Source organism: Ranitomeya variabilis, chromosome 2, assembly GCF_051348905.1.
Source record: "Ranitomeya variabilis isolate aRanVar5 chromosome 2, aRanVar5.hap1, whole genome shotgun sequence".
In the NCBI taxonomy this organism is placed as follows: Eukaryota; Metazoa; Chordata; class Amphibia; order Anura; family Dendrobatidae; genus Ranitomeya; species Ranitomeya variabilis.
Window position 1 is genome coordinate 679,785,675 of NC_135233.1, and position 17,261 is coordinate 679,802,935.

At 44.7% G+C, this 17,261-nt stretch overlaps 1 protein-coding gene across 2 annotated transcripts; it reads left to right on the forward strand.

The window, feature by feature from the left end:
* The first annotated feature begins 347 nt into the window (after positions 1-347).
* LOC143807603 (serine/threonine-protein kinase Sgk1) lies at positions 348-8,456 on the forward strand. 2 transcript variants are annotated; one of them, XM_077289327.1, is made up of 11 exons: positions 348-844; positions 3,582-3,657; positions 4,758-4,833; positions 4,945-5,133; positions 5,315-5,446; positions 5,671-5,783; positions 6,142-6,265; positions 6,372-6,467; positions 6,582-6,737; positions 6,842-6,931; positions 7,362-8,456. In XM_077289327.1, exons 1-11 carry the CDS (start codon positions 811-813, stop codon positions 7,527-7,529), a joined length of 1,254 nt encoding a protein of 417 aa, XP_077145442.1. In that variant the 5' UTR covers positions 348-810; the 3' UTR covers positions 7,530-8,456. The 2 variants fall into 2 exon arrangements, with proteins under 2 accessions (XP_077145442.1, XP_077145441.1); XM_077289326.1 differs by lacking the exon at positions 348-844 and adding an exon at positions 2,723-3,256.
* Positions 8,457-17,261: the final 8,805 nt, after the last annotated feature.

The following is a 17,261-nucleotide window of genomic DNA, read 5'->3' on the forward strand; positions in this document are numbered from 1 at the left end:
TTTTCTATCTATTATCTATCCATTTATCTACCATCTATATATATTATCTATCTATCTATCCATCTACTATCTATCTTATTATATGTCTATCTAGCCATTATGTACGGTATGCATGTTCCTGGGAGGCTCTGCACCCTACTATTGTTAGTCTTTTTTCTCCATCCATCCCATTATTTGGCTTCTGTGTAAGCACTAGCAGTGTGTTTGGTTACCCCCAGTGTGGGCCAGAAGCCCCGCATTAGCGCAGCCTGGCTGTAGAATTGTTGTGATAGGAGCTTTCTGCAGTTTTGTGTCTGTAGTGGTGCACAACTTTTAATAGCTGGGTCACTGCATAGGATTGCATTGGCAGGAAGGAAAAGGGAACAACCCCGGCGAGCAGTGTATTTTTCCTGTGCGGAAACGCTTGGTAGGTGGCAGGCAGGACAGGGGGCGCCTGCTCCACCCTCCGGGGATCCGGCCGGCAGGGAAGAATCCAGTCTCAACAACTTGGCTTTCCTGCAGAGGACAGCAGTGACCATCAGGCGCCACCCAGGAGACCCCCGAGCTCCTAGCCCCCCGCCCAGGAGACCCCCGAGCTCCTAGCCCCCCGCACAGGAGCAGCTCCGGGCTGCTGCAGGCGCCGGGGACTTTGGACTGTGATGCTGCAGGCTCAGCCAATGTCTCCCCGCACACTTATCTGCCCGCGGCCATAAACCGGCCGGCGGCCTCCCGAGCCTCCTCTCCCCACTCGGTGGGGCTTAGCCAGTGTCTTCAGGGAGGAGTAAGCGCTCGGCTGGATTATATGCTGCCACAGCATAGCTGCACTCCAACATGAGGACCAAGGCGGAAAAGTCGCCTCTGAAAGGTAGGTGATTGCATCCCAGCTACAGGAGTGCTGCTCGGTGCCAGCTGGGGGTCCTTCCCCTGCTCCTGCCAGCTGGCTGACCACTGGATTGTGCCTGGTGCTGGGGCAATGCTGTGCAGGGCAGAAAGGTGGCCAGTAACCTGGGCTGTGTGCTGTATGCTGAGCCGGCATTGTGCAGGCAGGGGGCACACAGGTGATCACTACCTGGGGAGAGTGTCATCCGCACAGCCAGGATATGTCCTCTGTGTGCACAGCAGGAATCACGTATAGTGTGGAATAATCCCACCCGTAGTGCACACAGATTACTGTAAATGTGTCTGATAGAGGCAAAACCTGCTGATTGCTCTTTTCACTTGTAACAAGGAATGACAAGTTACATTTAATTATAATCGGAATGTAAAAGATACTTTGTCACAACCCAAAAGTATGAAAGTCAGAGCTTCCCTGGAGGTTGTGTATGTTTAATGTGCGACTCCCTGGCGCCCCCCGGTGGTCAGATCTGTACTGCTGATGTAAATAACCCAGTCTATCTATTTATCTATCTCCTATTTATCTACAGATATATCCATCATCTATCTATTATCTATCTATCTATCTATCTATCTATCTATCTCCTATTGATAGTATCTATCTAGCCATCACATCTGTCTATCTGTATAGGTCTATCATCTATCTCATTATCTATCTATAGTCTCTATTATCTATATATCTATCTATTATCTATCACCCCTGATATATTCGCCCCTGCTTTTACTTTTTTTAAGAGGTGCAAGCCTCCAGGTAGAAAAATGTAATTTTAGAGCAAAAAAACGTTTATTGCCCCATGTGTAGAGTGGCACTGTACTCAGAAACGTTATTTGTACTTTCTAAAATTCCTTGGGGATGCTGCCTACACTTTTTGTATATATAGAAATATATATATAATCTTTTAAACATGTCTGTTGTCTATTACTTCACCTGATGGTTACCCGTTATATGCCTATTATACCTATCATCCATTTCTCTCCCCTTCTATCCATCCATCTCCAGCTATGAGCTATTATTTTTCTATGTATCTATTATCAATCCATCTCTAGGAATTATCTATTTATTATCTATCTTCTATTAAACGTATCTATCTCTCACATCTATTCTATTTATATAGTATATCCATCACTAGCTATTATGTATCTAATCTCTCCCATCCCCTTCCCTCTATCTCTGCTCTAGCTGTGTGGAGTGTAGCCCCCATAGTGCCTGTGACCTGCCTATACACATGCCTACCCTCTGGCAGCCCCCGGTGCCCTGGTCCCTCTGGCAGCCCCCCTGCCCTGCTCCCTCTGGCAGCCCCCGGTGCCCTGCTCCCTCTGGCAGCCCCCCTGCCCTGCTCCCTCTGGCAGCCCCCGGTGCCCTGCTCCCTCTGGCAGCCCCCCTGCCCTGCTCCCTCTGGCAGCCCCCCTGCCCTGCTCCCTCTGGCAGCCCCCGGTGCCCTGCTCCCTCTGGCAGCCCCCGGTGCCCTGCTCCCTCTGGCAGCCCCCGGTGCCCTGCTCCCTCTGGCAGCCCCCCTGCCCTGCTCCCTCTGGCAGCCCCCCTGCCCTGCTCCCTCTGGCCTCCCCCCTGCCCTGCTCCCTCTGGCCTCCCCCCTGCCCTGCTCCCTCTGGCAGCCCCCGGTGCCCTGGTCCCTCTGGCAGCCCCCCTGCCCTGCTCCCTCTGGCAGCCCCCCTGCCCTGCTCCCTCTGGCAGCCCCCGGTACCCTGCTCCCTCTGGCAGCCCCCCTGCCCTGCTCCCGCTGGCAGCCCCTTGCAGCTTGTCATGTGTGCGGCGGAGGAGGATGAGCAGTGTGTGTGGGCACAGTATCTCCCACCACTGCGGCGGAGGCAGCAGCTGCTCGGTGTCACCATGCACATGGCGTGTTCTCCGTGTATGGCTGACGTATTCCGTGTCTCCCTACCAGGGACAGGGTACAATGTTCCTGTCGCTCCCCGTGCACAGCCAGTCCCGCCGCCATTGCGCACGGCCTGTAGCCGGTACTACCTTCCATTGTTCCTGGTAGAACTGGACATAAAGTCCTGGAGCAGTCACTGGCTGCACAGTCCCCTGCCCGCGTGACGTCAGTGACCGGACGAGGGGCGGCGCTTACAGGAGGCGGGGCTTGCATGAGGCGCCGGCTGACTGACCCCGGCTGGATGTGGGCGCTTTGAACCTGTGCCAAGTTTCTTTCATTGTGCCTTAGCCCCGCCCACCAGCTCATCCCCTATATAAAGCCCCGCTCTGGCTGCAGCGCTGTAGAAAGTGCGAGCCGTCCTCGGAGTAATAGTCTGCGCTGCTCCTAAGGATTTATAACCAGAGCAACTATGACCGTAAAGACTGAGAGCACACCGACCAACACTTTAACGTACTCCAAGATGAGGGGCATGGTGGCCATACTCATCGGTGAGTGCAGGGGGCTGCCCGGGGCACTGGCTGTGGTGCTGTGGGCACTGGCTGTGGAGCTGTGGGCACTGGCTGTGGTGCTGTGGGCACTGGCTGTGGAGCTGTGGGCACTGGCTGTGGTGCTGTGGGCACTGGCTGTGGTGCTGTGGGCACTGGCTGTGGTGCTGTGGGCACTGGCTGTGGAGCTGTGGGCACTGGCTGTGGAGCTGTGGGCACTGGCTGTGGAGCTGTGGGCACTGGCTGTGGTGCTGTGGGCACTGGCTGTGGAGCTGTGGGCACTGGCTGTGGGCACTGTACTCAGCCCTTCTTTCTTTGTGTCTTCCAGCTTTCATGAAACAGAGAAGAATGGGATTGAACGACTTTATCCAGAAGATCTCCACTAACTCCTATGCCTGCAAACAGTAAGTCATGTCCCAATGTTGTCTGCTGCTGGTTCTTGTAGCATTCTTCTGCAGATTGCAAGGGGTTAATGCATTAGCTAGTCCTAGGCAGTTTATAATAAACATACATATTAGATCTAGTGAAGCCTACTAGGGGATCATGAGTGAGAGGTCTTCCATCCGATGCAATTAGATCTAGTGAAACCTACAAGGTGATGATCAGTGAGAGGTCTCCTTCCATCCAATGCTGTTAGATTTAGTGAAATCTACAAGTAGATCATTAGTGAGAGGTCTCCTTCCATCCAATGCTGTTAGTTTTAGTGAAACCTACAAGTGGATCATTAGTGAGAGATCTCCTTCCATCCAATACTGTTAGATCTAGTGAAACCTACAAGGGGATTGATCATCAGTGAAAGGTCTCCTTCCATCCAATACTGTTAGATCTAGCGAAGCCTACAAGGTGATCATCAGTGAGAGGTCTTCTTCCCAATACCATTAGATCTAGCGAAGCCTACAAGGTGATCATCAGTGAGAGATCTCCTTCCATCCAATACTGTTAGATCTAGTGAAACCTACAAGGTGATCATCAGTGAGAGATCTCCTTCCATCCAATACTGTTAGATCTAGTGAAGCCTACAAGGGGATCATCAGTGAGAGGTCTTCTTCCCAATACCATTAGATCTAGCGAAGCCTACAAGGTGATCATCAGTGAGAGATCTCCTTCCATCCAATACTGTTAGATCTAGTGAAGCCTACAAGGTGATCATCAGTGAGAGGTCTTCTTCCCAATACCATTAGATCTAGTGAAGCCTACAAGGTGATCATCAGTGAGAGATCTCCTTCCATCCAATACTGTTAGATCTAGTGAAGCCTACAAGGTGATCATCAGTGAGAGGTCTTCTTCCCAATACCATTAGATCTAGTGAAGCCTACAAGGTGATCATCCGTGAGAGGTCTTCTTCCCAATACCATTAGATTTAGTGACATGTTAACATCATCAGTAATAGATTCTTCTTTCCAAGTACTGAAGCAACTAGTGCTGCTGTATTTTCCTGCACTGCATGTCTGCACTCTGCTGGTCATGGTCTGCTATTGCTAATATGTGCATTTTTCTTTTGTAGCCCAGAGGTTCAGACCATCTTGACTATTTCACAACCCCAAGAGCCAGAACTACTGAATGGCAACCCCTCTCCTCCAGTAAGTCATCATAATAGTTCATGCTGTTTTCCTATAGAAACTCTCTGAAATCTAGTGATTGTGATCTTAGTGTTATGCAGCCCATGTAACCAACTTGTTTAATTCTTGCAGCCCAGTCCATCTCAACAAATCAACCTTGGACCTTCATCCAATCCTCATGCCAAGCCATCTGACTTCCAGTTCCTAAAGATCATTGGGAAGGGTAGCTTCGGGAAAGTGCTTTTGGCCAGACACACAGCTGATGAGAAATTCTATGCGGTTAAAGTCCTCCAGAAAAAGGCAATCCTAAAGAAGAAAGAGGTAATTGTCCTTACTTAATGTATTTACTTCTTATACGGTGACTCACTGTGATAATTATGGGGTTATGGTGTTCTGTATGGGGAAAATGATCTCATCCAGTTCTGACAAATACCTTGGGTATGGAAGGAGAGGAGGACACGATGTAGATGGAAAGTGACCCTGTATCGATTGTTAATTTCAGGAGAAACACATCATGTCAGAACGTAACGTGCTGCTGAAAAATGTGAAACACCCGTTCCTGGTTGGGCTCCACTTCTCCTTCCAGACGGCCAGCAGACTATACTTCATTCTGGACTACATCAATGGTGGAGAGGTAAGCAGCGGTTTCATGGAGCTTGGTTATTCTGCACTCTTCTTTTTACCACAGAGACCATAGCCAAGGGCTGGAGACTTGCCACTTTAGGATGTCCTTGGCTGCTGTCACTGGCAAAACCTTAGTTTCCAACAATTGTTTTACATGCCGTACACACCACAAGTGTATTGTGTTTTATGCAGCTGATTGATGGTTTAATATTTGCTTCTGGTTCTGTCTTGCAGCTATTCTACCATCTCCAGAGGGAACGTTGCTTCCTGGAGCCACGAGCTCGGTTTTATGCCGCTGAGATAGCCAGTGCACTGGGATACTTGCATTCTCTTAACATTGTCTACAGGTAATAGTCCTACATGGCATTTCTCCTAGTGATAGGTATCTGAAGAAAGCAGGCAGCACTCAATAACAGATTCCTTGGAAAGAAAGTGGTGTCTTTGATGGCTCATGTGAAAAGGTGGCAACATTTTGGCTCTAACGAATGTGAGTTTGACAAAGGCTCTTGCATTAAAATGTTGCCACCGGTTCACATGGGCCAAAAAATACACCATATTGTGCATGGAATAAGCTATTGAGTGATGCCCACTTTCTTTCGTTGTCTATGTAACATAGATTTGAGGGTTGCAACTTTACATAGACCTGCACTTTTGCTTGAGTATCAAACCATACGTTATAAATGTTCTTTGTGTTTTGTTTTATAGAGACTTGAAGCCTGAGAACATATTACTGGATTCACAGGGTCACATTGTACTTACTGATTTTGGACTTTGCAAGGAGAACATTGAGCCCAATGGCACAACTTCTACTTTCTGTGGCACCCCAGAGGTAAATATTCATGAGTTTTCACATATATTTTGCATTTATTTTTAAAAATGAATGTGCTAACAGTGACTGATGTCATGTCACTTAACGGCTTCTGTCTTCTTTCCAGTACCTTGCACCAGAAGTTCTTCACAAACAGCCTTATGACAGGACAGTTGACTGGTGGTGCCTGGGAGCTGTTCTCTATGAGATGTTGTATGGCCTGGTAAGTAGATCATCTACTCCTGGTCTTGTGATACCAGAACTGCTACCTAAGTGGGTGTAATATAAGTAAATTGTGGTGTTAATATCGCCCTAATAAAATGGATTCTCTCCACAGCCACCTTTCTACAGCCGAAACACAGCCGAGATGTATGACAACATCCTGAACAAGCCACTACAGCTGAAACCAAACATAACCAACTCAGCCAGGAACCTTCTTGAGGGCCTTTTGCAGAAAGATCGGACAAAGAGACTTGGTGCCAAGAATGACTTTGTAAGTAGATTCTAAATATAAATTCCAGGACTTCCACCCACTGATACAGCATGCATGTCTAATTACTTTTGATTGGACTAATCTAATTCCTCCTTTGCTGACAGATGGAGATTAAGAACCACATCTTTTTCTCTCCAATTAACTGGGATGATCTCATCAATAAGAAGATTACCCCTCCTTTTAACCCAAATGTGGTAAGTATCCGGAATTACAGCTATGTCTCATTGTCATTGCTTTTATTTTTCTAAGGCGGTTATTTTAGGTGCGACTATATATTGCATTACGTTACTGGTTATTAAGAGGTACACTAGTATATACCTGCACACATTGTGAAATGACCAGAATGTGGTCTGTGCATAAACCATGAGACTCCATTGATAGATCTAAGAAAAGATCAAGGCGGCAACACTTGTGAATGTATTTAGGGAAACTTTATAGTATATATAATAGAAATCCATACGCACGTCCATATATTACTAGTCAGCGGTACTTTTCATGCCCACTTAGTTACATAGTCGGGGACTATGGCATACAGTGTTCATTCTTTACTAGGATTTCTGGTAGAAACAGTACTATATTTTGTGCTTCATGATTCTAATCGCTTCATCTCCATTGTTTTTTCAGAGTGGTCCCAGTGATCTTCAACACTTTGATCCCGAATTCACAGAAGAACCAGTTCCGAATTCCATCGGCCAGTCACCGGATAGTATCCTCATAACAGCAAGCATTAAAGAGGCTGCAGAAGCTTTTATGGGCTTCTCCTACGCTCCACCTATGGAATCTTTCCTTTGAGGGACATTCTCACCATCTGGTCATTTTGAGTCACTTAAGATATTTTTTTTTTCTAACGAGAGAAAAAAAAAAAAGAATTGCACATCCTTCATGACGGCATCACAGCCTTAATTTCAACACCACCAGTTTTTCTGGAAGAACGCACAGTGGAGCTTAGTCAAAGGAGGAACAAGTGACTTTAATAAGGGCATGGCTCTTAGTTATGAGGAGTCCTTGTCTTTCGAGAACCTGAGTGCAGGTCGTGGACTTTGATAAAACAGATACAGGAAAATGAAGAGATGGAGTTATAATAAACGTTGTTTTATTTTTTTACATTTTTTTTGCAACGTGCCTTTCTCAATTCAGAGATCCGGTGTAGCTTGAGAATTGTCCACATCAGATGGAAGTTCTTGGGTGGAGACTCTGGTTTTACAAGTGAACAATGATGAGTGTGACGCTGTGGTTTTTCAGACGTTAATGTGACACTAATTCTGGGGCATTGTACTTTTTTTCTTCCATATGTGGAAGCTAAAGTTAATGTAAACCATGTTGTTTTTTTTTTTGTTTTTTTTGTCTAGATAATACTAATTAAATGTGTTACCTTGGGCTTGCAATAATCATTGTTTTCAATGATTGAAGGAAAGCATTTGCTGCTATACAGATTTCTATTTTTAGAAACGGTTTTATGGACCAAAATGCCCCAAATTTAGATGTTGAAAGCTGTAACATGTGGTTTTAATGTACATTATTTAAGTTTATTTTTGGACATTCCTGACCATCTTTGTGCATATTGTATATAATCAAGAGCTGTATATTTAAACTGACAGAAAACATAATGCCAATGTACTGTAAGTAATAAGAGAACATGTACCTTTTTTGTGACCAAACCCAAGGGTTTGCAATAAAACTTAAAAAAAAACAAAACAAAAAAAAAAAAACCTTTGTTCTAAGCTGGTGTAAAAATGAAATATTCGGATGGAAAAAGAGTAATCTAGCAATAAAGTGGTTGAATGATGGGTCCTTCGAAGATTGCTGGACACCACGTTTGGGATAAGCTGGCCCTCATAGTCATGTGATGGGCTCCGATTAATCAGATGGATGTAGTTGGTTGCTGTGAGTTTAGCACTTTGGTTAGGTTTCAGTTTTATGTATTGTCCATTCAGACCTTGCTATGAATACTAACACTTGGGTCTCAAATTGATAGCACCTTGTCAGATTGGCTTTAAGAGGTCACTTCAGGCCCTGACACTCTTGCTTGTCTCGGGCTGTGCTTCCGTAATACAGGTGTACAGATGCAGTTTCAAAGGGGTTGGTACTATATATTTATTCACAAATGTGTTGGTACCTGATACCGGGACACCTACTAATATACAAGTGTTACAGGTTCTCCTCATGTACTTGATGATCTGCAGTCTCAAAATGGCTTCTGATAGAGCAGCTTGTGAGCAGCGTTGCCAGAGAATAATTGAAAAACATCATCTCATGTGAGGTGATTATTATTTGGAGGAGGCAGATGGACAGGTCTGGCCACATGCTCCTCCACTAGCCACTATTTTGAGTAGAGGAGAGCTGTGTAAGCTGAGGAAGAGTAGGAGAACCTGTTGTACTACTACTCATCTAATAATCCCCCAACACACCTATAAAAGACAAAGTGGCCAACCCCGTCTAATGCTAGCCTGGAACAAACCGAAGACAAGGCCTGTGTAGGTTTTGACCTATGACATCTGCTCACTATATGAATGTCTCATGGTAACTGATTGGCGTATCTATAACTGTGCCATTTCATAGTGAAGGCATCTGCTTCCTTGGGTTGCAGTGATCCTGTAGGTCCATGCTACATAGCAAAAGCCTAAACGTCATTCCCCAGTAACTGGGGTACGTGCATTTGTATCAAACACTGGTAACTCTTATCAAAATGTGACCATGTTCTTGGTAACCAACCTGACACATTATGGTGAATTAAACTGGTATTACTGATAGGGCTTAAGATATATGAACTAATGTCTATGGTTTCAGTAGGCCCATATATCACACAGAAACCTTCAGTCTGTAACAACACATGTAGTGAGCATGTTAGCTTGTTCGTCTTCTATAGCGGCATATCGGGTTATGCTGTTGATGAGTGGACATTCGTGTAGAGAAACTTGTATGGAACGTTCACTTTGTGCTTGTCCATAACTCCTCATCGCCTGCTGCAGTTTGTTATCCCTGTCGCAATGTAGCGGTAGTACCATGTGCAACCACCACTGTCTTCATTCCTTATGGGGCTGCCAAATGCTGCGCTTTGATTTTTTTCCCCGACCTCCCCATAGGGAATAAATAAAGCAGTGTCTGGGCATCCAACTCGCTGTTAAATCTGGTAATGGGGAAAAAAGTTCCCTGATCTGCTGTGGTGAGACCCCACCGATCATCCTATCCTGTGGATAGATAACTTGTTTTAACTGGACAACCCCTTTAAATTCTTTAAGTGTAGTATACATGTATGGAGACAGTACAGGAGGGAGTTCTATCGACAACAGTGAATAGACCGCCATATTGTCTGCAGTGTTTATACAAAGAGCTGTGACCCCTGCAGGCTGTGAGAAGCTACTGCACACCATAATTCATAAAGTTTAAAATCAGTTTGCTTTAATAAAGTAAACCATGAATGTGACTGACTGCATCCATTAGCTTCATTAAGACACTAACCGACTCCTATTCATTCTTTGCCTTTTTTTGTTTTATCTTAAACTGTTGAGTCTTTGTACATATCAACACTTAAAGGGGTTGTCCACCTATTTATGACTTATTTTGGGGACATGATTGTGTCACACTTAATAACCCCTTAACTCAAAATCACATACATATACTTGACTGCAGAGGTTCCTATTTATGGAGAGGGCTCAGGAGCTGTAATCATCACTGTCCCCTGTTGGGACTTTCTGTTTAAATTCCCTATCGGTAAGTCTTTGGAGTGTGTGAGCAAGCTGGAGAACCCAAATGGACCCCATGAAAACACAAGGAGAACATACAAAAACCTAGCAGATATTTTCCTTAGTGGGATTTGAACCCAGGACCCCGAATCTCTGACAGCGCCACTTAAATGGAACTCCACTCCTGTAGGTGTTCACATGCATCGGCTCCCTTTGGCCTCCAAAAACGCCATCTCAGGCCACCAATGGGATACTTTGCCAGCCTAATGAAGGACCATTTCATTGGCTCTTGGAAGAAAGGGAGGGAAAAATCGAAAGTGTGAAACAAAAAAATCCCCCCGGTCTTTAATAAAATAATGATACTGTGGGATGTGGAATGTTTTTTTCTAAATTCACTGCATAGTAGCTAAGTTCTTAGCAGCGGCACGGAGCGGCCATGGTGAGTGCTGTGGGGTCCTTATATCTATCACTAGGAATCTCCTGGGTCCTAGCTCCTGTTTCCCTATGATATAATGTAGAACGTAGAATGATACGGGAGCCACGGAATCAGGACTCCATAGACCTGAGGAGCCTTCACTAAGAACCGTGGCTGGTCTGTGCTACTATCTGGGAGCAGAAAATTGTGAAATTATGTGTGATTGTGTTTCCTTATAATTAGAGGCACACTTTCATATTAAAATGACATGACTTCAGGTTTACAGACTCATATCACACCCTAAAATACCTTTTTCAATTAGACCTTAAAGTTGCATTCCAGTGCAAACAAGTAATCACCTAGATAACTAGGTGAGAGGTGATAACTTTTAGGTCAGTTTGGGGTCTGATCTCAGGGACCTCCACTGATCCCCAAAAGGGGACTCTGCCGCTCCAGTCTAACATGAGTAAAAGGCCCCCTTCTGGTGATACGCTCATAGATGATACCTTGTCCCTTTAAGCATCGAAAAGAGGGTCTATATCTCACATTTAATGTTGTTTGATGTTCACACAACAATTGTTTTTCTCTGATATTCTGTATTCCTATTGTTTTTTGTACCCTTAATACTTGTATGCTAAACTTGTGTGTATTTTTGACACAACATTAATAAAAGTATTCTACTTATACTGTTGTTTATTGCTATCTGTTATGTTACGGTGACACCTACAGGAAACCACAGGAACTGAGCTAAAAGGAAACAACTGGTGTTTAACATGAGATAGTTGAATAAAGGGGTTGTCCAGCTTTAGGGCTCATACTCACTTGCGCGAGACTCGGAAGAGTCTCGCACGACAATACCCGGCACTGCACCTGGCACAGAGGAGCGGAGCGTGCGGCTGCATGTATTCCTATGCGGCCGCATGCTCCGATCTGAGTGCCGGCAGCAGCGCCGGTAGGCTGTGTCCAGCCTAGCTCAATACACTTGCACTAAGTGAGGCCACACTCATCTAGGTGAGGTGTAACCGCATATATGCCGATCACATACTTGTAGTCACAAGCCTGCTGCTTCCGGCGGCACTGGAGAATCACTGAGGATTTAATTGCAGCAGGCAACTATTTCCTTCAAAAGAACAATCTAGCCACAGAACCAACACTGCAATTTATCAGGTTTGTGCTCCATCACAACTATATTTCTTTTGGGAACAACTTATACCAACAGTGTATGGGCAGCGCCATGGGAAGCAAAATGTCCCCACAATCTGCTAACTTATTTATGGCGAAACTAGAGGAGGAGTTTTTGTCATCTTGCTCTGTTAAACCTTTTGCATACTTCCGCTACATTGATGATCTGCTAATAATATGGACAGGCGCAAAAGATGATCTACTCACCTTCCACAATAACTTCAACAAGTTCCACCCAACCATCAAGCTCTCCCTCAACGTTTCAAAGACCCAAATACATTTTCTGGACATGACCATACACATCAAGGACAATGCCATACAGACATCCATTTACCACAAGCCCTCCGGACGTCCGGCTTATCTTAGATGGAACAGCTTTCATCCAAGACACACAAAAAAATCCATCATCTACAGTCAAGCTCTGAGATATATTGGGATCTGTTCAGACAGCAAAGACAGGGAACTACAGCTGCGATCACTGAGGAATACATTCCTACAGCAAGAATACCATCCACTGGTAATAGATGAGCAGATCCACAGGGCTACAAGGATCCCAAGAAGCAGCCTCCTGGATTACAAACTGAGAGAGGATAACAACAGGACCTCTTGTGGTCACATACAACCCCCACATGAGCATCCTAAGGAAAATTGGTGCTGATCTCCAACCCATATTCCACAGAGATCACAAATTAAAAGACATATTCCCAGAACTACCACTTCTCTCCTATAAACAGCCCCCTAACTTAAGGAATCTCCTTGTTAGAAGTGTCCTCTCATCACCATCTGTGACTGGCACATTCCCCTGTAACAATAAAAAATGCAAAACGTGTCCCCACATATTACCAACAGATATAGTCCGCATACCAAACACAAATCAGGACTATAAGGTCACGGGTTCCTTTTCTTGTACATCCTCCAACGTGGTGTACAATGTACGAGGTGCCCTGGAAGTATCTATAGTGGGGAAACTATGCAAAGACTACAAACTAGGATGAATCTACACAGGCACACAATCAGGAATGAAATGGACACACCGGTGGGAAAACATTTCTCTGGACCTGGACACTGTATGCCACATGTAAAAGTCTTAATGCTAAAAGGTCATTTTAAGGACCACAGGGAAAGAAAAATTTGGGAATACAAACTAATGAAGATGTTTAATTCGTTGACACTAGGACTCAATTTAACACCTGGATTTATGAGTCACTACATGGATACAATTCACACCTCCACCAGATGGACTCAGGATAGCTAAGAACATTATTCCCACTGCCTCTCCATTTCTAAGAAAATGCCTAATTTGATTATCTATGGGCTCATCACACTTCCCACCCCCTAACAAATGTCCTCCTGTAGTATTCTTTAAATGTTGTGCTTGTTTCTTATTAATCTATTTGTAATCTTGCCTGAAGAAGGAGCCACTGTGTTCTGAAAGCTTGCAAACGTATTATTTTCTGGTTAGCCAATAAAGGTATTACTCCTAGAATACTTCTGTCATCATTGGGCAGAAAAGTATTCACATCGATTTTTCTGGCTAACACGGTACCACAATACAATTTGTTATTGTACATCAAGCTCATTCAATGAAATCCTACAAAGTATTGCTTCAGATTTGAACATAGTATGCACTTGGCGCCATCTAGTGGTACTTTTTGGATAGTACACCCCCTCAAGTTATAAATCTATATACAGTATATAAAATTGAGTGTATGTATGTATTGAGCCACACCCACTCCACATAGCAGGCACAGGGCACATCTAGCTCCATCATGTCTATAATGGAGTTGTTCCTGTGAGGCATGAAGTCAAGGGAAAGGGAAGACCCTCATGGATAGAGATGTGAGGGGGAAAATTAGAGATGTCAGGGGGAAAATGAGAGAAGTGAGGTGCTGCTGCAGTATGAGGCTGTGTATAGAGAAGAGTGAGGCGCTGCAGGTGAAGGCTGTGTATAAGGCCACCTTCACATGTTCAGTATTTGGTCAGTATTTTACCTCAGTATTTATAAGCCAAAACCACGAGGAGGGGATGACATACAGGTACATCTAATATATAAAGCTGAATGTGTATGTGTGTATGTATGTATGTGTGTATGTCCGGGATTGACATCTGCACCGTCGCAGCTACAGCCACAACATTTTGCACAGGTACACGTCTGGACCCCGAGAGCGTCATAGGCTATGTTGTGAGGCGAAATTTTAACCCCACGCATTCCAATTCACTAAACAATTTTGCCCCTATCTACATAATGAGGAAAAAATGAAAGGAAAAGTGTTGGAGGCAAATTGACAGCTGCCAGATGTGAACAAGGGGGACTTAAAGAATGAGAGCGACGGCGCCAAAGAGTATATACCGTACAGTTGCTAAGGTGGGGCCCCGACATGGGATAATCACCACACCACCACGGGGATATGAACACACACACAAAATGCGCCACACACAACCACGTGCTTGTACACATATATCACCCTCAGCACACATTTCACCACACATACACCAACCTCGCCACATAAAAGTCAAAACACAAAAGTCGCCACTCAAAACTCGCCACGCGCAAAATTCGCCACATGCAAAACTAGGCTCACGCAAAACTCGCCACACGTGCAAAACTCTCCTCATGGAAAACTCGCCACACGCAAAACTTGCACACGTGGAACAATTGCCACATGCACAAAAGTTGCAACACATGCAAAAGTTGCCTCACACAAAACTTGCACATACTCAAAACGCACCACACATAAAACTCGCCACGCGCAAAACTCTCCATGCACAAAACTTGCTGCACACAACTTGCTACACTAACCTGTTGCATGCAACTCGACACACAAAAAGTTGCTACACGCATGTCGCCACACAAAACTCATCTCACAAACATCGCTACATGCATGTCGCCACACGCAACTCAACACACACAACTTGACACATGAAACTCGCCCTAAAACACACACAAGTCTGGTATTATCCTTCAAAAATGAAAATCTGATTAATAAGCAGACAAGCTACAAGAGCAACAAATGTACCATATAGGAAATACGGCAGCTGTCAGTCACATGACCTGTCTATTATGTGTATGTGTGAGCTAATATATACTGCCAGGGGGGAGGGCTTCCTGTTGGCTGGGGATTTATCAGGCTGCCAATAGCAACCAATCACAGCTCAGCTTCTATTTTGCTACAGTTAACTATCCTGAGCTCTGATTGGTTAATATAGGCAACAAAGGACATTCTCAGTATAACAAAGCTTGTGTGAGGTAATAGCATGTCAGTTAGTGTGTGTTGGTGGAAAGGCTGATGCCAGTCACATTACCTCTGTGAGAGGATATAGAAACTGCCAGTTACAGACTTTTTACCACAATAATGCCTCATAAGAAAAGGAATTCCATGGCACGAATGTCAGCTGATGCGAAAAGAAAAGCTGCATTATGGGCCAATGAAAAATATGAAGACCGAGAAACAAGGCTGACACACATGAGAACAGCAGCTGCTTCCTCAAGAGCCAATAAACTTTCTGAACAGAGGGAAGCGAGGCTTGCAGATAAGAGAACAAGAGCTGCTTCCTCAAGGGCCAATGAACTGTCTGAGAAGAGGGAAGCGAGTCTTGCAGACATGAAAACAAGATGAAATATATGTTGTGAAAGGCTTCTATTAGCTTAGTTTTTGCCTTTTAATAATTACATTTCTATCTATTTGTTTTGTGGTTCTTGTGTGTAGAATACATTTTTGTTAACACATTCTATTTTGCTAACAGCAGTTATTAACCCGGGCGAAGGAGGAGATAACATACAGGTATATACTATATATAGGAGGAGATGACATACAGGTATATACTATATACAGGAGGAGATGACATACAGGTATCTATATATATAATCGTCTAAGGGGCACTTCCGTCTGTTTGTTTGTCTGTCTGTCTGCCTATGCAGCATCAATAGTAAAAAGATCTAATGTTAAAAATAATTAAAAAATAAAAAATCATTATATACTCACCTTCCGGCGCCTTTCCCGCTCCTTGCGACGCTCCGGGCCATGCATTGCGGTCTCGCGAGATGATGACGTAGCGGTCTCGCGAGACCACTACGTCATCATCTCGTGAGACCGCAATGCATTCTTGGGACTGGAGCTTCGCGAGGAGCATCGCTAAAAGCCTCGCCTGGATCCGGGGGCCGCCGGAAGGTGAGTATATAACTATTTTTTATTTTAATTCTTTTTTTTAACAGGGATATGGTGCCCACATTGCTATATACTATGTGGGCTGTGTTATATACTGCGTGGGCTGTGTTATATACTACGTCCCTGTGCTATATACTACGTGGGCTGTGCTATATACTACATTGCTGTACTATATACTATGTGGCTGTGTTATACACTGCGTGAGCTGTGCTATATACTACATGAGCTGTGCTACATACTACGTGGGCTGTGCAATATATTATGTGGCTGGGCAATATACTACGTGGCTGTGTTATATACTGCGTGAGCTGTGCTATATACTACGTGAGCTGTGCTATATACTACGTGGCTGTGTTATATACTACGTGGGCTATGCTATATACTACGTAGCTGTGCCATATACATGGCTGGGCAATATACTACGTGGCTGTGTTATATACTACGTGGCTGTGTTATATACTATGTGGGCTGTGTTATATACTATGTGGCCTGTGTTATATACTACATGGGCTGTGCTATATACTGCATGGGCTGTGTTATACACTGTGTGGGCTGTGCTATATACTACGTGGGCTGTGCTATATACTACATGGGCTGTGTTATACACTGCGTGGGCTGTACTATATACTACATGGGCTGTGTTATACACTGCGTGGGCTGTGCTATATACTACGTGGGCTGTGCTATATACTACATGGGCTGTGCTATATACTATGTGGGCTGTGCTATATACTATGTGGCTGTGCTATATACTACATGACTGCTATATGCTACGTGGCTGTGTTATATGCTATGTGGCTGTGCTATATGCTACATGGGCTGTTTTATATACTACGTGGCCTGTGCTATATACTATGTGGCCTGTGCTATATGCTATGTGGCGGTACTATATGCTGCGTGGGTTGTGTTATATGCTAAGTGGGCTGTGTTATATGCTACTTGACTGTGGTATATTTCTCTGCTGTATCTGTGCATCATGAATCATGGTATGTGTTAAAGAGGGGGGCCCACTGAGACTCTTTCGCCCGGGGACCTCAAAAACCTGGAGCCGGCTCTGGCTTCACTGATTGGTCACGCC